This window comes from Urocitellus parryii, chromosome 5, assembly GCF_045843805.1.
Source record: "Urocitellus parryii isolate mUroPar1 chromosome 5, mUroPar1.hap1, whole genome shotgun sequence".
Lineage (NCBI taxonomy): Eukaryota > Metazoa > Chordata > Mammalia > Rodentia > Sciuridae > Urocitellus > Urocitellus parryii.
Genome location: NC_135535.1, coordinates 65,916,801 through 65,941,058, shown reverse-complemented (window position 1 = coordinate 65,941,058; position 24,258 = coordinate 65,916,801). Strand labels below are relative to the sequence as shown.

General features: G+C 38.2%; 1 protein-coding gene across 3 annotated transcripts in view; it reads right to left on the bottom strand.

Annotated features, from left to right (window-relative positions):
* Positions 1-24,258, bottom strand: part of Lima1 (LIM domain and actin binding 1) — a 94,962-nt gene that overhangs the window by 57,968 nt on the left and 12,736 nt on the right. For 2 of the 3 annotated variants that reach the window (XM_026407001.2, XM_026407003.2), the window contains exon 2: positions 223-364. In XM_026407001.2, coding sequence (XP_026262786.1) covers positions 223-341 — 119 coding nt within the window. In that variant the 5' untranslated portion in view covers positions 342-364. Of the gene's footprint in view, positions 1-222; positions 365-1,614; positions 1,732-24,258 lie in introns of all 3 variants that reach the window. The other variant, XM_077798505.1, reaches the window with a different exon arrangement.

The following is a 24,258-nucleotide window of genomic DNA, read 5'->3' as shown; positions in this document are numbered from 1 at the left end:
AAATCCCCAGTACCTGCCCCCCCCCGCCCAAAAAAGCTCCTGGTTTAATTCCCCTGTACTGCTGAATACATACATACATACATACATGTCTCCTGATTATTATCATCCTTCTTCTCCATGGTACTGTGTATGGTACTCAGTAAGTCATTTTATAATCTCCCTGACAGGTGGTATTGTGTGCTTAAGACAAATGGTCTTTTTGGAACCAAGATCAGCACTTACTTGGAGAATATTTCCACGATAGTTGATGACTTGTTCTTGTTGACAAGAGAAAGTTCTTTAGCTGTTACCCTCAAAGATAGTGAAGTCCATTGCCGTCTGTTAAATGCAGTTGATTCCATCTTGTCTACAGATACTGAAACACCTACACAATAAAGAAAGTCAGAATATTAGATGTAGGAGAGGGATCGCCAGCATTCAAGGATTGACAGTGGGGTATGAAAAGTAAGGGAGCAGAGAGCCTGAACCAACACACTCTACTCTTCTACCACTTCTCCCAAAAACTGTGTAACCTTAGTCAAATGATTCAATATCTTTGGGTTGCAGTCTCCTATAGAAGGGAGTTAGATCAGATCATTTATAAGGTCTCTTCTAGGTCCAACATTTTATGACTAATCCTATGGGGCAAAAGTCAACTGGCCTTTCCCTGAATTTAAGCCTGTTCCAAAGTCAAATTTCGAGTGAAATGTTCCCCTCTTCTGAATTACATCCCAGGGGAGGTATAATCAGCATCTCAGCAGAGTCAGATTCAAGTTAGATTCTACCTACATCCAAGCTTCTTTTGGCTGGCCTCGCTCCCCACACTCTGCAGCACTAGCCATTCAGCCTTGGAAGGACAGCTAGGGACTCTGCATGGTCCACTAGAAAGAGCAAGGGCTTTCAGGCTAGGCAGTCTTCAGTAAAACCATAACTTCGTTATCTTGAACAAATTACGTAACTTTGGGGCTGGGGGGTGAAGCTCAGCAATAGAGATTTGCCTAACATGGGCGAGGCTCTGGGTTAGAGGGTGGAGTAACATTTAAAAAAAATTTTTTTTAGTTGTAGATGGACACAATACTTTTATTCCATTTATTTATTTTTATGTGGTGCTGAGGATCGAACCCAGTGCCTCACACATGCGAGGCAAGTGCTCTGCCACTGAGCCACAATCCCAGCCTGGGAGGAATAATCTTTCCAGTTTTAGTTTTTTTCTTTTCTTTTCTTTTTAATTTATTTTTCAGTTGTAGGTGGGCACAATATCCTTATTTTATTTTATGTGATGCTGAGGATTGAATCCAGTGCTTCATGCATGCTAGGTAAGCACTCTACCTCTGAGCCACAACCCCAGCCCCAGTTTTAGTTTCTTCAGCTAAAAAAATGAGGAAAACGAGGATTATACTTAAACTAGGGTTTTAATGTAGATTTATGGCAACAATACATTTAAAATACTAGGCACGTTAGAGTAGTATAAACAGCATTTTAAGCATGACATATTAGCTTTGGCACTTGTTATATTCTTACTATGATTAGCAATCAGTAAAATATACTTTTTTTTTTTTTTAGTAAAATATACTTAAATTCAGAGGCCACAGCCTCCATACTTAAATTCTTTTCTGATGGTACACTGGTGCATACCTGTAACTCCAGTGACTTGGCAGGCTGAGGCAGGAGGACTGCAAGTTCAAGACTTGCTGGGGCTGTAGCTCAGTGGTAGAGTGCCTGCCTCGCAGGTATGAGGCACTGGATTCGATCCTCAGCACCACATATAAATAAATAAATAAAGATATTGTGCCCATCTACAACTAAAAAAAAAAAGACCAGCCTCAGCAATTTAGTATGGCCCTGTCTCAAAATAAATAGAGATAGGGATGTGGTTCAGGGCCCCCTGGGTTCAATCAAAAATTATTTTCTATGGTCCCTTCAAGCCAAAAAATACCCAAAGCCATTCTCTTGACATCAGTTAATCTCTACCCATTAACCTGGATTTTTTTTTCACCAGTAATTATCAAAGGAGTTCCAACTTTTGTCTAGAAGAAGTAAGATTAGATTAGTTGGGGCTCGGGATGTGGCTCAAGTGGTAGCATGCTCACCTGGCCTGCATGAGGCACTGGGTTCAAGCCTCAGCACCACATAAAAATAAAATAAAGATATTGTGTCCATCTAAAACTAAAAAATAAATATTTTTTTAAAAGATTAGATTAGTCAATAGTTTCCTTATTTGAAGAGCGAAAGTAAAAATTAAAGTCCTGCTTGCAGCTCTCTTGACAACTGCAGAGCATAAGTCATCTGATATAAGAAATGGTTCCTGGAGTATTGCAACGCACAGCCCTGACAACAGTGGAATACATGGGGCACTGGGCTGCCCTTTCACACTAAAAGTACCAAGATGAAAAGTAGGTGATGGGCAACTCTAATAAACCATGCTACTTCTCCACACATAGCACTTTGTTTTTTATGACTAAAGCCTTGTCTGAAAATAATACTAGTTTTGTTGTTTTTGTTGATTTGTCTTAATCCCTATACTGGAAGGCAGCGGAGTTCACAGCAATGGTAAGACCTCTGGCATTAGCGTCAGATAGGCCCAAGTATGAGTGTTGGCCTCACCACTCAATGCTATGTACTGTTCCTAAAACTTAGATTTCTCACCAGTAATAACAGGTATGTTTGTTTTGGTCTGGAATTGAACACAGGGGTGCTCTACCACTGAGCTATACCCCTAGCACTTTTTAGTTTTATTTTGAGACAGTGGCTCACTAAGCTGCCCAGGCTAGCCTTAAACTTGCAATTCTTCTGCCTCCCAAGTCACTGGAGTTACAGGAGTATGTTAACACACTCGGCACAATAACAGTATTCCTTTTCTTAAAAAATTTTTTGATGTTGATAGACTTTTATTTTATTCATTCATTTATATGCGGTGTTGAGAATCGAACCTAATGCCTCACATGTGCTAGACAAGTGCTCTACCACTGAACCACAACCCTAGCCCCCCAAATAGTGTTATTTTGAGAAATAAATAAGATAAAAAAGAATTCTCTAATCCAGAATCAGTAAACAATAAATGTTAGAGTTTTTTAAATGTTATATCTTCTTTCTGAATAAAATAATCTCAATATTACTCATGCTTTCTAAATAAACCTGAATGTACCAAATAAAACATGACACCTATTTGTGTATCTACTTCCCAATTTGTAACTGAGAGACTCACCACTGTCAGCTTTTTTTTCTAACGAGAACAAGGTGTACAAGTAACAAACAATTTGGCCAAACTTAATTATGTAAAACCACAATATTCATCCTTTAAAACAAATTTAGGAAACACTGACCAACACTTTAAGACATTATTTGGCAAAATTATGCTTCCAACATAGGTGTGGGTATAAATGTTGTCAGTTCTTCTACCGTGATGATTTTTGGATGAAAGAGAAAACACATACCCACACAAACACAAGGTTATAAGGTTTGTTCTCAAATCTGTTCATAAAAAAAGGAACAGTGGACCTGGGTGTGTGGCATGTGCCTATAGTCCCAGCTACTTGGAATAATGAAGCAGGAGAGTTCAAGATCAGCCTGGGCAATGTAGGGAGATACTATCTTAAAACAACAACAACAACAAAAAAGTGGGAGGAAAGTATTGGTTATATGAGGGACTGAGCATGATAAAGAAAAAGGAGTTGATTCCACATCTGGTTTTGAGTACTCCCGGCTAGAATGCTATGGAAAGTTAGAACATCTATCTTGGTATAAGTGCACCATATATACAAGTAATAAATTGTTCACCCAAAAATATGGAGAGACCCCTATCTAAATGGTGTTCATAATCTATTGAACTTACTAGCATATAACAAATAGTTATAGCACAAGGCAGAATGTGGTTAGAGGCAATGCATGGTCTAGGAGAGTGGGATTTTTGGCTGGACGGAAGAGAAAGAAAAAGATACTGGATTAACTTGGAATGGGCAGAATTGCACAATGAGAGTAGGAGGAATAAAGTACAGGAGAATACCTTTAGGGGATGAGTTAGATTTTGGTTGCAAAAGAAGTTGAAAATAAGGTAGGAAAAGGCAGGATGAGGCCAGACTAGGAAGAGCCTTGAAAACCTTGTTAAGGAAGTTAGGACACATTCCAAAAATGCAAATATTTAGCCTGTGAGTTAGCAGAAATGTAGTCCTTTTTCTTTTTCTTTTCTTTTTTCTTTTGGTACCAGGAATTAAACCCAGGATGCTTAGACACTGAGTCACATCTCTGGCCCTTTTTATTTTATTTATTTTTTTATTTTGAGACAATGTCTCCCTAAGTTGCTTGGGACCTCACTAATTTGCTGAGGCTGACTTTGAACTCATGATGTTCCTGCCTCCTCCTCCAGAGCTGCTGGGATTACAGGTGTGCACCAACAGGCCAGGCTTAAAGTCTAGTCTTAATGTGCTATTCCTCAGCACAAGCATGACATTTATGGCAAATTTTTAAAGAATTTCCCCTGAGGGCTGGGGTTGTAGCTCAGAGGTAAAGCACTTGCCTATCATGTGTGAGGCATTGGGTTTGATCCTCAGCACCACATAAAAATAAAATAAAGCTATTGTGTCCACCTATAACTAAAAACTAAATATAAAGAAAAATTTCCCTGAGCCTCAATAGTCACATCTGTAAGATAAAAGCTCTACATTGGATTACCCACAGTCTCTACAGTGAAACAAATAAAGTTTCTGAAAAACCACAATGAACGCCATGTCTTAAAAAAGATTATTCTGCAACAGTGTGTAACTTGCTAAGAGAAGAAACTGGAGTCTAGCAGTTACTAAAAGATCCTAAAACTGTCTAAATGAGAGATAATCAAGGTTTTCATTTTGTTTGGTACTGGGGACTGAACCTAGGCTTTACTACTTAGGTACATCCCACTCCTATTAAATTTTTTGAGACAGGGTCTCACACAGTTGCTGAGGCTGGCCTCCAACTTGCCATCCTTTTGCCTCAGCCTCCAGAATGGCTGGGATTATAAGTGAGCACGATCACACCCAGCACCATCAAGGTTTAAAGTAGGAACGAAAGATATGTAGAGAGAACTGATAGTTTTCAGAATAAAAGGGACTTAAGATAAGAGAAGGAATCAAAGCTGGCATCACCAAACATAAACGATTAAAAGTTTAAGGGTAAATATAGAATGACAAGAGAGAGTTTATTATTTCATGTTGAAATATACACATAATCAAGAAAAATCCAAGTGATACACAAGAAACTTCAAATTCAAAACTACCATTAGAAACCAGACTCTTAGAAGAAAAAAAGTTTTGAAACACCTACTTTATTCAAAGCACAAATCTCCTCACAACCCTGCTACAAGTTTGGTTTTATTAACTTAAATTTATTTTTATTTTTATTTTTTTAGTTGTAGATGGACACAATGCCTTTATTTTATATATTCACTTATTTTTTTATGTGGTGCTGAGGATTGAACCCAGTGCTTCTCATGTGCCAGGCAAGCAAGCGCTCTACCATTGAGCCACAACCCCAGCTATTATCTTATATTTATGATGAAGATAAGTTAAATAACTTTACAAAAATTACTTCAATATAAAGTAGCAGAGTTGAGATTCTTACCTATATTGTTTTTTTTTTTTTTTTTTTTTGTGTGTGTGTGTGTGTGTGTTTTAACCAGGGATTGAACCCAGGGATACTTTACTACCAAACCACATCCCTATTCCTTTTTATTTTTTTATTTTGAGACAGGGTCTTGCTAAGCTGCTTAGAGTCTCACTAAATTGCTGAGGCTGACTTTGAAAATGCAATCCTCCTGCCTCCTAAATCACTGGGATTAAATGTGACCCACCACACCTGGCCAAATTTATATTCTGTTTAATTCCAAAGTCCATTTTCTTTCTACTACAAGTAGTGAACAATGATCAAAAACATCAAATTTTAACCAAAACTGGGAAGAAAAATTTCTGAACCATCTAGCTGCAAAACCATATAAATTATCTTCCAGTAGCAGCAAGTACAGTTGGGACCTCCATATCCTTTTCGCATCCATGGAATAAACCAACCATAGATTGAAAAAAAAATTTGTTCGGGGGGTACCAGGGATTGAACTCAGGGGCACTCGACCACTGAGCCACATCCCCAGCCCTATTTTGTATTTTATTTAGAGACAGGATCTCACTGAGTTGTTTAGTGCCTCACTTTTGCTGAGGCTGGCTTTGAACTAGCAATCCTCCCGTCTCAACCTCAGCCTCCTGAGCTACTGGGATTATTGATGTCTACCACCAAGCCTGGCTTGAAAATATCTGAAAAAATATTGCGCTGGATATGGTGCCACATGCCTGTAATCCCAGCACTTTGGAAGACTGTCCTGAACACACACAGACTTTTTTATTGGTTATTATTTCCTTAAAAATATAACAAGTATTTATATAGCATTTACATTGTTTTAGTCATTTTAAGTAATCTAGAGGTAATTTAAAGTATATGGGAGGATGTGTGTAAGTTATAGGTTAAGACTGCATGCACCATTTTATAAAAGGGACTTGAACATATACAGATTTTTTTTTTTTTTTTTTTTTTGGTGCTGTGGATTGAACCCAGAGCCTTGCGCATGCCAGGCAGACACTCCACCACTGAGCCACATCCCAGCCCTATACAGATTTGGGCATCTGCAGCAGTCCTGGAACCAACCCCAGTACCCCCATGGATACCCAGGGAAGGACAACTATATCTTCCCAGAATGGTGAGCACCAGAGGTAATCATTCCTACTTCCAGGAAACTTAAAAGTTGTCCAAGGCCAGCTTGAAATACTCTCCACTGTAAATAAATATCTTGGTTTTTATGGGCCATGTTAAAAGTGTGGTATTGCTCCTCACCCACCCAGTCTCTCTTAGATCAGAGTCCCATTTTCAGACTTCAAACTTTAAAACTCATCCTTATAGGTCATATTCATTCTACTGGCACTTCAACTGTGAAGGCAAAACTGCTGGATCAGGGGCTGGGGTTGTAGCTCAGTGGTAGAGCGCTTGAAAACAACTGAAAACAAAATAATAAAAAAAACTGCTGGATTGGCAGATGGATGAATACAAGAGTTAAAGGAAATAGATAATAACAAAAATAAGATTTTAGCCTCAGAAACTAGAATAAAACAAATAATAATTGGATATAAGAAAGCAACTGATTGCTAAACAAGGAAAATACCTTCATATTTAGATATATGCTGGAGATCTTGACATCAGAAGAGAGGCTTAGAAAGCAATAACTCCCTTTTATACAATGAAGGAACTGAGCCACATAAAAGTCTAAAAATTTCCCCCAAATCACCATCTAGTTAGTATTAGAACTCCTTAGCCCTAACTCCCAGTTCAATGTTCTTTAATCAGACCAGATAGCTTGAGGTGGGACAGCTAATCTGTCCTAAGGGTGATCTGGGGCTTAGAGACAAGATCTCTTGCAAAGGTCTTTGAAAAGCAAGGGTTGGGCAGTGACTCACTGGGAAATTTGGCCCCAGGTATCAGCTTCCTCAAGCTACTGCTTAAGGTGAGGGCTGCAGCTGCTCCAGGGAACCCATTCTAATAAACTCATTTATAGGTTCATCTGACCAAGGGAATTGTCTATCAGAAACCAGGTTGGGATAAAAGCAGATGAACTTCTACCACAATCAGCTCTTTCCAAAGCTTCTAAAAAAATCCTAGCCTTATAAATAAAATCTCAATTGCCCTTCTCTTTTTCTCTAGCCTCCTCAAAGAATACATGAGCAAGCAGTATAAATTACTGAAAGCAGCCTCAAAAAACTAGAGAACAGGACTGGGGATGTAGCCCGGTGGTATAATAATTGTTTAGCATATGCAAGGTCTTAGGTTCTGTCCCCAGCACAGCAAACCAACCTGGGAAATTTAACAAGATCCTGTCTCAAAAAATAAAAAGGATTAGAGTTTATAGTTCATTGGTAGTACACCCCTGGTTCCATTCCCAGCCCCCCACATATACATTAAAAAAACCTAGAGAACAAATTGTAAAAACACATATTGAGAGAAAATGTCATTTTTTAGAAATGAAGGTTGAGTTTTACACTTTTTCTACAACTCTTCTCAGTTTGAATGTCAAAATGTAAAAAGAAGAAACTAATTAAAAGGAAAAACAAAAACAACCTAAAAATGTAAAGGTGCAAAAGGGAATTAAAAAAAAAGCAATATGAAATACATTTCCACATAATGACTTTTCAGAATGCAAGTTATATTTCTTTTCTTTTTTCTTTTCTTTTTTTAATTTTTGAGAGATGGTCTCACTAAGTTGCCAAGGCCTCAAACTTGGCAATCCTCCTGCCTCACCTTCCCCAGTTGCTGGGATTATAGACACACACCACTGTACCAGCGAAGTTATGAATTGTTTAGAAGACAATATAAAACTGATGTGCCTTTTTCATTTCTCCATATCAGAGGGTACATGGTGATGATGTTGTATTGCTGGTGATGTTAACACTGACCACCAGGTTGAGGTGGTATCAGGTAGGTTTTTCTACTGTAAAGTGTTGGTAAAGATGGCGCCCAGACTGCTCCGGTCCATGACGCACTGAATGGCGCACGAACTGTCACCTCCAATCCCTGTGAATGGTGTGAACTTTGAATGGCACCTCCAATCCCTGAAGTGGCACAAACTCTCAGCCAATGAAGAAGTAACAGCCCACTCGCCTTGCTCCTCCTCATCCAGCGTTAAGCCCATAAATATCAACACCCTGTTGGTGCTCTCTCTCTTACTCTCCCCTCTCTCTCCCCCACTCCTCTCTCCTCTCTCTCTCCCCCTCCCCTCCCCTCTCCCCCCCCTCTTCTCTCTTCCCCCTCCCCTCTCCCCCCTCTTCTCTCTTCCCCCTCCCCTCTCCCCCCTCTTCTCTCTCCCCCCCTTCCCCCTCCCCTCTCTCTCCCCCCCTTCTCTCTCTCTTCCCTCTCTCCTCTCTCCCCCCTCGTCCCCCTCTCCTCTCTCTCCCCCCCTCTCTTCCCCCTCTCCTCTCTCTCCCCCTTCTCTTCTGCAACTGAGGGCTATGGTCTTGCTAACTGTAAACGGTTGTTTTGGCTTGTTGAGTTTACAGAGCTTTTCCATCGTCCTTTACATAAAGTTTATTCTTTTTCCTCTTTGTAACTCATACATATTTGGGGAGAGACACTTTGATACTGTTTCTTAAGCTTTTTCCCACTAATTTTAGCATTTATGGTGGGAAATGTTGTCTACAGCAATTATTAATGTTTTAATGGTAATTTTCTATTGCCCTCATCCTTTCTGCATTATTAACTGTAATTCTTCTGAGGAAGATTTGTCCTTTCTTTCCTTTTTAACGATTTATTTATATTAGTATGAACTCACTGATATTTATTTTATCCCCTGGATACAAATATAAACAGAGCATTCCCAATCCAAAAATCTGAAATCAGAAATGCTCCAAAGTCCAAAACTTTTTGGGTACTGACATGATGCCACAAATGGAAAATCCCATACCTGACCTCACATGACAAGATGTAGTCAAAACAAAAGCACAGGGCTGGATTTGTGGCTCAGTGGTAGAGTGCTTGCCTAGCATGAGTGAGGCACTGGGCTCGATTCTCAGCACTGCATATAAATAAATAAAATAAAGGTCCATTGACAACTAAAAAAAATTTTAAAAAACACAGGCACAAAACTAAAAATATTGTGTAAATTTATCTTTAAGGCTATTCCTATACAAGGTGTATATGAAATATAAATGAATTTCATGTTTAGACTTGCGTCCCACCTCCAAGGTATCTAACTACATATATGCAAGTATTCTAAAATATTGGAAAATTTCCAGCTCCAAGCATTTTGGACAAGGGATATTCAACCCTTATTATCATTGTTTTGTTGCTTAAATTTTTCCAGCTTTGGTCATTTGGAACTTTTGTAGTTTTGTTTCTATATTCCTTCAATATTCATTCTCTCTCTCTCTCTCTCTCTCTCTCTCTCTCTCTCTCACACACACACACACATACACACACACATACACACACACACACACACACACACACACACACACACGCAAAGCACTTCCTTACTTTCTAGCATTATAAGATGTTCCAGGTTCATCCTGTGTTTGCCATACCCTCCCCTGGAGTCATTCAACTATTTATCCAAGGAGCAGTGTTTGTTTTATGGTTTTGGTACAAGGGATTGAACTCAGGGGCACTCTCACACTGAGCCACATCCTCACATCTCCCAGCCCTTTTTCATATTTTAAATAGAGAGAGGGCTCCCTAAATAGCTGAGGCTGGCTTTTAACTTGTAATCCTCCTGCCTCGGCCTCTCCAACCCCTGGGATAACAGGCATGAGCCAGGGCACCCAGCCTGTTTGTTTCCCTTCAGGGAAAAATCAAGATCTGGGCACTAGGAACGTTCATTACTACAGATAAGTAACTGCTTCTAGGTTCGCTCAGTGGCCAGAACCAGGAAATATATGCACGTATACTAACACATTTCTATATTCACCTCCAAATCTATCTATTTACCTATATGTACTTATTTTATAAACTAAAATTCTGACTCTAATCTAGCACCATAAGATTAATTCTAATATTCCCTTTGCTTATTTGTAACTTCTTTCTCTGATAGTAAAAAGTTAAGCTCCATAGAACTTCGACTTCTGAAAAGAGATCTAGAATTTTTAAAATTATGCCATTATGAGTTTCTCCTCCCTTGATACACCATATACTTTTTCATTGCATTTGGAATGTTATCTCCTACTCAATCTACCCACCTTTAAAAATTCAACTGAGAGACTACCTCCCCACAGAACCTTTTCCTCAAGGGCCCCAGCCCTATCTCCCATCAGCAGAGGTCACTCCCACCACTTTATCATAATTTTATGAATTCTACTCAACAGAAAGATTCTTGAGGTCAGAGTACATACCTACTTTGCCTCTTGCCCTTCTGGTATTGCTTTCTTAAATAAAAGGAACTTTATTGATATGTCTTAAATGAAACTGCATGAAGCTTTGAATTTTATCTGAAACACAATTAGTAAGGAAAGATAAATGCTCCTCATTGCAGTTCCAAAACTAGGTGTTGAGAAAGCATATACTGTATTTCAGAACTGTGAATGATTCAGTAATTTCAGTTGCTTCTTCAAACTCTTTGTGGGGGGCAGGGGTACCAGATACACTGAACCACTGAGCCACCCCTTGCCCTTTTTATTTTTTATTTTGAGACAGGGTCTCACTAAGTTGCTTAGGCCAACTCTGAACTTACAATCCTCCTGCTTTAGCCTCCATTACAGGTGTGCACCACTGTGCTTGGCTCCTTTTTTTTTTTTTTCTAACTCTCCTTTTAAGGATATTTTGTGCCTAAAAAAAACCCCACTAAGATTCACAGAAAGAGCAATGAAAAAGAGACTGTGAAATTGACAAGCAATTTCACTTGTGGAAAGTATTCACCAAAGAATCATGGAATAAGATTAAGCTTTCTGAGAGATGTTCACTAAGTGTTTATAAACGTTCACCCTTGTTGATTCATACTTCATCACTCCAGGGAAAAAGATGGAAAAAAGCAAGCATCCTCAGATATAATCTTTGTTTTTTAATATTTTTTAAGTGTAGATGGACACAACACAATGCCTCTATTTTTATGTGGTGCTGAGGATCGAACCCGGGTTCCGCTCATGCTAGGCGAGCGCTCTACCGCTGAGCCACAATGCCAGCCCCCTCAGATATAATCTTTCCCCCTTCATGCCTATGGGGCAGGCAGAAAATAAGTGTCACAATATTTCATCTGGACTCTTTTGTTTCGGGCAATGCTGGGGATAGAACCCAGGGACTTATCACTCAGAGCAAACACTTTACCGCTGCCTTGTACCTGAGTATACCTCCAGCTCCCAGCTGGACTACTAATTTTCCCTAGGACCTCACTATATTCCCACCTCTGACTTTGCCTCTATCTAAAATAGGCTGACATTTTGGACAAGTATGTATATACTCATATATATATACACATACATAGCTAAGGTTTGTATACATATTTTTTTTAAAAATATTTATTTTTAGTTGTAATTGAACACAATACCTTTATTTCACTTATTTATTTTTTTAGTGGTGCTGAGAATCGAACCCAGTATCTTACGCAGGCCAGGTGAGTGCACTACCACTTGAGCCACATCCCCAGTCCCCTTAATTTTTAAAAATTCTTTTTTCTCTTAAGTCTTTTTCCTTTCAACCTATTATCTCATTTTGCTCCTATGTCATAGCCAAACCATAATCTCCACATATTCATTATTTCTGCTTCTTCATCTTCCATCCATTCCTCTAAGCTTTTGGTGTGGCTTCTACTCCTGCTACTCTATTGTAATTGTTCTCCTGAAGATCACTAAAGAACTCTATTGTCATATCCAAGGACCATGTCTCAGTTGTTATCATCCTCAGCCATCTGAATTGTTGACGGGTCCTATGTATACAGGAAAGCTATATTTTCTTTTCTTTATTTTTTTTTTTAATAAAATGAAACTCCTTCTGATTCCTGTCCTATCTTTCAAATCATTCTCAATTATCTCACAGAATCCTTTCTCTCACCACTCACCCTGTTCCCAGGCATTAGTCAAGAATTAAAGTAACCCTCTCTCTGAGTGAGCTTACCTATCTCAAGTAATCAAAGGTCACTTATATCAGATAATTCCCAAAGCCAAGTTGTAATCCCTACCTAACCTTTTTAAAATTTTTTGGTACTGGGGCTTGAACTCAAGGGCTAACTACTAAGTCACATCCCAACCTTTGTGGGGTTTTGTTTTTGTTTTTGTTTTTGTTTTTTGAGACAGGTTCTTGCTAAGTTGCTGAGGGCCTTGCTAAATTGTAAAGGATGACTTTGAACTTGTGATCCTCCTGCCTCAGCCTCCTGAAGTGCTGGGATTACAGGCATGCATTACCATAACCTTCTTGAGGTTAAGAAGCTCTAACCTTCTTGACTTTAGTCTTAAAATCTCCACTACATGCTGGATAGCTTCATATGTCCCATGAATACACAACATACAGTCCAGATCATATGTATTATTCTATCTTAATTTCTACCCTTAAAATTGAATTTATTTAACCACAAATGATTTTTATCCAGAGGTGCTGGCATATGAATTTTTATTTGTATTGAACAAAATAATAAAAAATGGAAGACAGTAGGATATAACAGTGTACACAGGGTTTGAAGTAAAAAAGAGAATTTACTGGTTCTTACTATGCCTCTTCTAAGTTTGTCATGTGCAATTTATTTACCTTTCTGAAGCACACACTATCACCTACCTTAGCTAGTTAAGTAAAAAATTCCATATAAAACGATACCTGGGGAGAATGAATGGCAAGGGGCTAAGAGGTAGGCCACGAATTTGAATCTAATTGAGTCTTACACCTCTTAGTAGTTGCATGACTTGGGCAAATTATTAAACTCCAGCTGGGTTTCCTCCTCTATAAATTGGGGATAAAAGAATCTACCTCATTGTTGTGCAAATTAAGTTCTTAAGCATCATATATGATAACACTGTTTATTGTAACACTGCCTAACACCTAATAAGTACTCAGTACATCTTTATCATCATTAATATTAATAAACTTTATTTTACATCCCCCGTGCTATATTATTTCACATAAGGACTTTGCACAAACTTGCCCTAGAATCCTTTTTTGGTACTGAGGATTGAACCCAGGTGTGCTCAACCATTGAGACACATCCCCAGCCCTTTTTTATATTTTATTTAGAGACAGGGTCTCACTGAGTTGCTAGAGTGCGTTGCTAAATTGCTGAGGCTGGCTTTGAACTCGAGATCCTCCTGCCTCAGCCTCCCATGTTGCTGGGATTATAGGCATGCATCACTGCACCCAGTGTGCCCTTGAATCTTTAGGTGGACCCACTTATCTCTTGATCCTGGGCTTTCCTCTGAGCATGCTGCCCCTACCAGCACACTACTACACACTGACTGGAAATGTTTCAATCCTTTCCTGGCCTTATGCTATAAGACCCAGCTTCCTTGGTCCTCCAAGCCTAGGTTAGGAGGTTATTTGTGGTGCCAGGGACCCAATTCAGGGTCTCATACATGCTAGGCAAGTGCTCTATCACTGAATCACACTTCCAGCTAAAGAGGTTCTTCTTAATTTCTCCAAGTACTAGAGCTACCCCTAACTTGATGATTTTGTAATTTTTTTTTCTACTGGAGATTGAACCCAGGGGGCACTTAACCACTGAGCCACATTCTCCATCCCTTTTTGTATTTTATTTAGAGACAGGGTCTTGCCAAGTTGCTTAGGGCCTCGCTAAATTACTGAGGCTGGCTTTGAACTCATGATCCTCCTGCCTCAGCCTCCCAAAACACTGAGATTACAGATATTCACCACAACACCCAACAGTCACACTGTGTAACAGTGCCTGACACACAGTAAACATTCAAATATTTAAGGAAAGGAGTTCAGAAAGCTGAAATCGTTGGTTAGATTCTAGTGCTAGTGCTTTGAGGGAAAAGAAAATGAAACAAGATGGTAGGTTGTTTTTATTCCTAAATAAATCATTCCAATTATGGGAAACCAAAGTAATTCAGCATAAAAAAAGAAAAATGTCTTTAGTACTAAACTCAGGTAGAACAAAACTAAACTTCATCAATACAGGCTGTTTAAGTCAACTTCCTTTGTTGACATAATTCAGGTGTTTTCTTACAAATGCTAATGAATAACCATTTGGCTCCACAGGTAACAAGCCAAACAGTAATTTAGAAACCAAAGGAAGTTAAGATGAGACATAAAATAGGGGGAAAAACTGAATTGGTAGTTTACAAACTTGATTACATAGGAATCATCTAGGAAACTTATTTAAAATACTGATTTCCAGGTCCTATCCCATGAATCTGATTCACCAGGTCTGGAATAGGGTCCAGGAAGACCACAATTTTTAAAAAATATTTTTTAAATTGTAGATGGATACAATACCTTTATTTATTTATTTTTATGCGGTGCTAAGGATCAAACCCAGGGCTTCACACATGCATGGTGAGCACTCCACCACTGAGCCACAACCTCAGCCTGGAAGACGACATTTTAACAAGAACTTTGAAGTGCTTCTAGTGTACAATGTTTTCCCCCATTAAATGCTGACAACTCTGAAATTAAGGGTTAAGAGCTATATGTACTCCAAGAAAAATGAAAAAAAGAACAGAAAAAAAAACATTTTATATTGCCCACTTTGAATTTTTTATATTGCCATTCGAATTTGGCAGTGCAAGGAAATATATGATCTTTAAAAGTAGACTGAAATTTGAACAAATTGAATCTGGAAGACTGAACTGATAAATTAGATGTGCCTAATTTGATGTCCATCATCTAGATTCAGCTAGAACTCTCCTAACTACACAGCACAAAATCATTGTGTACACTCAATGATTCATGATAATAAAATCAAATTCTTTTCAGAAGCTGGGTGTATGGTTCAATGGTAGAGCACTTGCCTAGCATGCACAAAGCAATGGGTCAATCTCAGCACCCCATACATACACATACACACACACACACACACACACACACACACACACGTAATCAGGTTATTTTCATTATTTCCCCTCTAATCCAGTTTGTCCCTGAATTTAAAATGCTGCTAAAGAGCTGAGTGCAGTGGTGCACGCCTGTCATCCCAGCTATTCTGAAGAGTGAGGTAAGAGGATCGAAAAAAAAAATTTTAATTCTGGTTATTTATTTATTTATTTGGGAAATATGGGAATTAAACCCTGGGGTACTTAACCACTGACCTATATCCCCAGCCCTTTTTATATTTTATTTAGAGACAGGGTCTCACAGAGTTGCTTAGAGCCTCATTAAGTTGCTAAGACTTGCTTTGAACTTGAGATTCTTCTGTCTCAGTCTCCCAAGTTGCGGGGATTATAGTATGCACCACTGTACCTGGCAAGGACTACAAATTTGAGGCCAGCCTGGGCAATTTAGCAAGATCCTGTACCCCCCCAACACCCTCCCTCCAAAAAACGGGCTAGAGATGTAGCTCAGTGGTAGAGCACCCTTGGGTTCAATCTCCAAATACCACAAAATAAGTAAGTAAGTAAATAAATAAGCTGATTAAGGGCTGAGGATGTAACTTAGTGGTAGAATGATTACCTATCATGCATGAAGCCCTGGGTTCAATTTCCAGTTTGGCAAAATAAATAAACAAAATAAAACAAAGTGTGTTTAAAATAAATATACAAAGAACAAAAAATGGTGTTTGAATGTAAATTATATTTTATTTTTATCTACTGAATGTGAAGGCAACTATAATTTATTGAGATATTAACGTTAAAACAGGGAACCAACAGGCTTAGGCTCTAATCTTGAATCTGCCCCTAATTAGGCATGTTTCCTTGAATAAGACACCTGTCAGGGCCTTGCCTTCTTCTAGTGCAAAACGAAGAGGTCACAATAGCCTACTGTTTTTCTAATTGCAAGTCACAATTAGTAAGTTATGAAATCAGTTTTAATAGTTAGAACCAGCATGTTTGTTTGTAGTACTGGGGATTACACTCAGAGCCTCACACCTGCTAGGCAAGCACTCTACCACTCAGCTACATTCTCAGCCTGTTTGTTTTAATGAAAAAGAATAAAATGCAATAGAAAATGTCAGAGTGCATCACACATACTGTAGTTAAATATTCTTTTATAAGGCTTTTGTTTCAGTTATTTGTGCGCATGTAAACTGGATAGGAATGCAAAATATTTCTTACTGTGGGGTATGTTTTATAGAATTATAGTTTGACAAGTGTTAGCAAGAATATAGAGAATCCAGAACCCTCATACACTGCTGGTGGAAATGTAAAAAGGTGCAGCCTCTCTAAAATAGTCTGGCAGGCTGGGCACATGGTGGCATACACCTGTAATCCCAGAGGTTGGGAGGCTGAGGCAGGAGGACCATGAGTTCAAAGCCAGCCTCAGCAGAAGCAAGGTGCTAAACAACTCAGTGAGTACCTGTCTATACAAAAAATAGGGCTTGGGATGTGCCTTAGTAATTGAGTGCCTCTGAGTTCAATCCACAGTGTACACACACACACACACACACACACACACACACACACACACACAAACAAAAGAAAATATTCTGGCAGTTTGATAAAAGGTTAAACAGTTTCCATATGATCCAGCAGTAGTACTCAAGTGTGTGTGTGTGTGTGTGTAAACACTTAAGAGAAATGCTGTATACATGTGTCAAATCACACTGTAGCCCATAATGTGTACAATTATTATGTGTCAATTAAAAATAAAAATAAGTCTGGAGATAGAGCTCAGTGGTAGAGTGCTTGCCTCACACATGTGAAGCCCTGGATTTGATCCCCAGTACCACAAAAATAAAAATTAAGAAAGAGAAATGGAAACCCAGGTCCAAACAAAAAACTTGCCCATGAATGTTCATAGCAGCATTATTCATAATAACCCAAAAGTGGAACAACCCAAAAGTCCATCAAATAATGAGTGTAAAAACAAAATGTGGAATATGTATACAATGGAATATTTTTCTGCCATAAGAAAGAATAAAGTGCTAATATATGCTATAACACAGGTATATTTAGAAAAATACCATGTTAAGTAAAAGAAGCCAGCAACAAAAGACAACATATTGTATGAATCTATTTGTATGAAATGTATATAATAGTTAAATCTAAAGAGATAGAAAGTAGATTAGTGATTGTCTGGCACTGGAGAAGGAAGGAAAGGGGAATGACTACTAGTGGGTATATCGTTTCCCTGGGAGGTGATAAAGATATAAAGTCGATTGCATAATTGTGGGAATACATTAAAACCCACTGAACTGCCAACTTAAAATAGGTAAACCAAGTATAGTATGTCAATTATATATCAATAAAATTATTATATAAGTCAATTCTTTTTTAAAAATTACAGTTTCAGGGCCATGGATATAGCTCAGTGGTAGAGCACATACTTAGCATTTTCTAGGCCCTGGGTTCCATGCTCAGCATCAAGACAAAAAAAACATAGTTTAAGAATCACTAGACTAGATGATGGACAGTCACTAAGGTCCCTAAGAATTTTCAGTACCCTCCCCACAGGGTCCACAATACCCTCCCTCTGGCCATGGTTATCTGGAGGTAGGGCAGCATAATGGAAACACCAGAGGTCCCAATTCCGGTTCCAGAGCTTATCAGATGCATGGCAACCTCTTTGTATTTCACCTTCCTTCTATGTAAAATGAGGATGATAAACCTGCCCTACAGGATGGTTTTAAACATAAAAGTCAAAACAGGGCCTGGCACAATACTTGAGTCAGAATCAAAATCTGTCAGTCTTTGTGTGCACAATCTAAGACATGTGCAACACTCATCATTTGAAAGGGCTAGTTAACAGAGCACATATTTGGGCTTGATTTATATATCATATTGTCTTAACAAAGCCTGTGTCTGTCATAGGCTCTCATTAAAAATGATTCATAAACGTAACATTTGCTTTAGCTGTTTGACCTTTTAGTGCAGATTGTTTTCTTCATAATATAATAGAGGTAGTAATACCAGTTGAAAAGAAATTAATGGTCTCTATAGAACGTCAACATTTTAATTTCATAGTTTTTTGGAAAAATTATCTGTATTTTTCTATTCTTTTTCCTTTTTCTTTTTTTTTCTTTGCAGTGGTAGGGATTGAACCCAGGGTCTCAAGCATGCTAAGCAAGCATTCTGCCATTTAGCTACACCCCCAGGTCCTCATTTCTTTTTAAAATGTCTATTTGGGACACTTAGAGCAATTTGTATAGCTTTTACTCAGAAGACAAATTAAACTCATCACTTTTTTTTTTTTTTTTGGGTACTGGGGATTGAACTCAGGGTTACTCGAACACTGAGCCACATCCCCAGCCCTATTTTGTATTTTATTTAGAGACAGGGTCTCACTGAGTTGCTTAGTGCCTCATTTTTGCTGAGGCTGGCTTTGAACTCGAGGGCCTCCTGTCTTGGTCTCCCGAGCCACAGAGACTATAGGCATGTACCACCGTACCTGGCCACAAATCACTTTTTTTTAGTATAACTGTAATCAAGTTACAGTGCTAAGTCCAAAAAAATGCTGGCCTTCATAAGGGTTTTGTGAACATTGACACTGCTGTGTGGAATCCACCAGCATCTTTCCCATCTCCCACACCTCCACCTTTTTTCACCCTCCTCTTTCCATTTGGGGAAATCTCTCTTCCACAGGTCTCAACAGGAGTGCCAAGCCTGAGCTGTCATTTTCTTTACTGTCTAGGCTCCTTGGTCAGAGTGATTTATCAAAGGATGGGCCTCTTTACCGTAAACAGTTATGTGGAAATATACAATAAATAGAAATCTCTGTCTGCTCTTGTTCACCCCTTCCCCCGAGCCAATTCCATTTCTCAAAGATAACCTCTGTCACAGTTTGGAGTATAAACTTTCTTATATGTCCTATAACAACAGCAAATGCATACCACTATGCTTCCGTCACTTTCCTAAGCACTTATGAATGTTATCTCATTTTATTTTTGCAAACAACTTATTAGATACCATTACCACACCCTGTTTTACAGATGAGAAAATTGAAGCACAGAGAAGCTAATGCACATCACACATAAATACAAACATTTTTTTAAAAACACAATGGTTTTATGTTAATATGCTATTCATCAATTTTTTATTTTCTGCTGGACCTCTTTATGTCAGGTCATAAAGATCTATCTCAGCCTTTCAGGACCACATAATATTACACTCTATAATATCTTATAGAAATTAATGGTCTCTATAGAACATAATATCTTATAACTAATTTATGTTAATGAACATTTAGGTTGCTTTGGGTTCTTCTTCATTATGGACAAGATTGCAGTGAATATGCTTGTATTCTTGCTTAGTTGGAGGTGTTCATTTCTGGTATAAATTCATAGAAGTAGCATTTCTAATTCAAAAAGCTTATACATTCAACATTGTAATAGGTATACCCAAATTTCCCTCTAAAAACATGTGCATATATGTGTGTGTGTGTGTGTGTGTGTGTATAAACACACACACACACACACACACACACACACACATCTATGTATACAACCGGCCATGAGAAAGCCTATAGTATTTTTATTTTTTCTAGTTTGAAAAGAGATGTGAAAAAAACAGTACCTTATTTCATTAGTTTCCATTCCTATAATCATGAGTGAGGAGGGTTAAGCATATTTTCAAATGTGTATTGGCCACTCAATACATTTCCTTTTAGAAACTACATTTATTTTTTAAATGTTGTTCATAAATTGTTTATTATCACTACAACTTAATTACTTTTTTTAATTGCACAAGGACTTTCTGAATATCATGTGTATCTACTTATACAATTAAAATTGCCTCTGACAGCAGCTGTCCTTTCCTGGTGTCTGATTCTTATCCAGATCTCATTAATATTCTTCCCAAACAGAAATGGTGCTTGACTGTAAGGATGAGAGCCTTGTTTCTGTAGATGTCCCTTTTGCGGGGCACCTACCCCTTACTACTCATTAATATTCTTTCTAGAGCATAGCCCTGAGAGAAGCCTGACTGACACTAGATGACAATCCCGTACTAAGAGAAGGTCACTGTAGGGGTTGTGCTTTAGCTGTTACCCACTTCTAGTCAGTCTAGTGCTTCCAAGTTGGGTGTTGGTCACTTTTAATATCTGTAGATATACAGAAGCTGAACACACAGGTGAAGCCTAAACATATCTAATTTTTCTGAAAATTAAATTCCAGTGGGAAAAAAAACCTTGGGAATTCAGTTCTAGTTTGCTCTTAGGGTTACTGGGACATAGTAGAGAAGCAGACATAAACCTAATTGCCCACCATCTGGACAGACTATGTCAAGTTAAAAAAAAAAAGTTTGGGCCACTGCAGCATAAGCCTGGGGATTGGTTATTAAGTACTGGACATATGCCAGGTAGTTTATTATATTTATTTATTTATTTTTGGTACAGGATTGAACCCTGAGGTGCTTAACCACTGAGCCACATCCCCAGGCCTTTTTATTTTTAATTTTGAGTGGAGATCTTGCTAAATTGCTGAGACTGGCCTTGAACTTGTGATCCTCCTATCTCAGATTCCCAAGCAACTGTGATTATAGGCATGTGCCACTGCGCTTCGCATGAGGTGCTTTATGTATCTCATACCATTTGATCTTGTTAACCTAATCATCACAATACCACAAAGCAAATATTATTATTCTCATCTCACAGAGGAAGAAACTGAGGTTCAGAGAAGTAATTTGCTCAAGGTCACACATGTAGAAAGTGGTAGAACCAGCATTTGAAACAGCCTGACAAACTCTAAATATTCATGCTTTAACAACATACTACAAAAAAACAGTTACCAATATTTAGGGGTGATCTGAGCCAGTTTTCTACTTAAGAGTCTCAAAAGTAGAAATGACCAGAAGCCCCAGCCTGGTTCACATCTAAGCCCACTCTGCCCAAGTTTCCTTTCAGCTCAAGCTGACATGAGTCTACCACTTACTGGGTAACATTAGGAAAATTCCCTAAATGTTAGTCTCTTCATCTCTAAAATGTCCTGTTCGCTCATTGCTAAAAATAAGGGCTTCATAAATGATGGTAGTAGTGATTATAATAAAAATATTTAACATTTATCCAACACTGATCATATGTCAGATACTGTTTCAATTGCTTTCCATATATAAATATGTAATCCTCATAGTAACCCACTCAGAAGTAATATTATTATCTGGCTTTATTGTTTATTTATTTTTGGTGCTGAGGATCAAACCTAGGGCCTCAAGCATGCTAGGCAAGTGCTCTACCCCTAAACTAGACCCCCAGCCCTGTCCCATTTTATTAAAGTATTTTGCTGAATGATATTCAGATGAAAAAATGAAGACTCAGAGAGGTTAATTAAATGTTAGTCTTTGTTATTTTTTAGGAGGCTAGGCTGGAAACAAAATAACCTTCAGTACAGAGAATAAAACAGAAAAGTAGTTTTGTATATATGGCATTTCAGGGTCAACTTATTTCTGTTAAAGCATCATACCTATAATCCTAGCAACTCAGGAGGCTGAGGCAGGAGGATCACAAGTTTGAGACCAGCCTCAGCAACTTAGTGAGGCCTGTCTAAAAATAAAAAAGGGCTGGGGATATGGCTAAGTGGTTAAGTGCCCCTCATTTAATCACAGACAGCAAGGAGGGGGTGGGGGATGCAGGGTAGTGGTAGAGCATGAGCTTGGCATGCATGAGAACTTGGTTCCATCTCCAGAACCAAAAAGACAGAGAATGTGTGAGCAAGTACCCCTAATGTCATCTTGAGGAACTGGTAGTTACAAGCAGGCACACCAGACCTGACAGTGTTTCTCTTTACCCAAAATTCTAAATCTGTCAAATTGTACCTTGTAAGGGCCACATTTTAGGTGTTATTACACTTATACAAGAACTCTCAGCTACAGTTAACCACACTGTAACTATCATCTTTCTCCATGGATTCTATTACCTTATTCATTCATTTGAATATCTTCTTGTACTTTCGAAAGTCAGATTCCCTTTTATATAACTGTGTAATCTTCACATATCTTACTGAAAAAGATAAAATTATAAATTATAATTATAGCCTTTAAAAATTGACTGTGAGCCAGTATAGTGGTGCATGCCTGTAATCTCAGCGGCTTGGGAGGCTGAAGCAGGAGGATTGTGAGTTCAAATCCAGACTCAGCAAAAGCAAGGTGCTAAGCAATAAAACACAAAATAGGGCTGGGGATGTGGCTCAGTGGTCTAGTGCCAGTGAGTTCAACCCCTGGTACCTTCCCCCACCAAAAAAAAAAAAAAAATTAAGCGTGTCTAAAATTGGTAGGTCACTAAGAACCACCCTAGAACCTTTCTTTCTTTCTTTTTCTCTTTCTCTCTCTCTCTCTCTTTTTTTTTTTTTTTTTTTTTTGGTATGGGAAATTGAACCCAGGGACACTTAACCACTGAGCCACATCCCTAGCCCTTTTTAAATTTTTTATCTTGAGACAGGGTCTCCCTAAGTTGCTTAGGGCCTCACTAAGTTGTTGAGGATGGTCTTGAACTCGTGATCCTCTTGCCTTGGCCTCCTGAGCTGCTGGGATCACAGGCATGCACCACTGTACCCAACCCATTTTTTTTTTTTTTAATCAAGGAATTACCAGCTCTAATCTAAGTTTAAGTTCAACTCTCTCCCAAGTAACTTGATCTGTCTTTTATCCATTTGGTTCCTCTCCATCTCTCTCCTCCCATTGAAAATTAATTTGTTTTTTAAGACCAAACATAATCCAATGGAAATTTTTTCAGTAGTATTTTGACAAATAGTAAGGAAAAACTCTTTTAGTAGGTAGAAAAAAAGTGATCATTTTGTAACTTTGAATTTAAGGTGAAAACAGAGAAAAAGCAAAATTAGAAAAAGAATGTAGAAATTTACAGCTTGACTCACTACACAAAGCACAGATTCTCTCTCAAAAGCCTATTTCTCCTTCAACTCTTATAATATTCCACACTTTAACAGCAGATGCATCAAATATTAATGCTTAGTACTGTGTAGGGGCTCAACAAATATTTGTTACATGAATGAAAACAGTGCTATGGTTGGTACATATCTCAACAAGGGCTTATCAATTTAACTGAATATCTGCCAAGAAACTCATGCTCACAGGTCTTGCTAATTCCATATTTAATTAAGACAAAGTAGCTAATTAAAGAATCTTCTTTATAATACCAAAGCAGAAGACATATATATATATATATATATATATATATATATATACACACACACACATATATACATATATGTATATATGTGTATGTATGTGTTTGCTTCTGTTGAAGATATAATATTCTTATATCAGTTCTTTGTCCTTAATAATTAATCAAGTTTTCTCCAACAGAGGGCTTCTTAGTTTCACTCTTGGCCATTTCCAGAAAGGGCCTGGCTTCCATTCTTATCTGAAATTTTAGATGATTTTTTTTTAAGGGCTTGCTCAATCTGAAGAGTCAGCTCAGATCAATTTAACCAATCCCTTCAAGCAGAATTAAAACAGGTTTACTGAAAAGTGACTCTTCTTGAGGCAAGTTCTCTAATCTTTCCTTTCTGCAAAAAATCTGAGAAGCTAATACATAACAATGGTTTCATCAAGAACAAGGAGAGCCAAGACTGGTCATGTAAATAATTACCCAATCACACAGCCACAGAAGTAATGAAGTTTTGCTACTTATCTGTGCCAATGCTATTCATCTCATTTCTCAAGGATTGGTTACAAACATATTAATGTTTTAGTTGAATTTTAATATTTGTCTCCTAAAAACCAGGGAGCCATGATCTTTTATTGG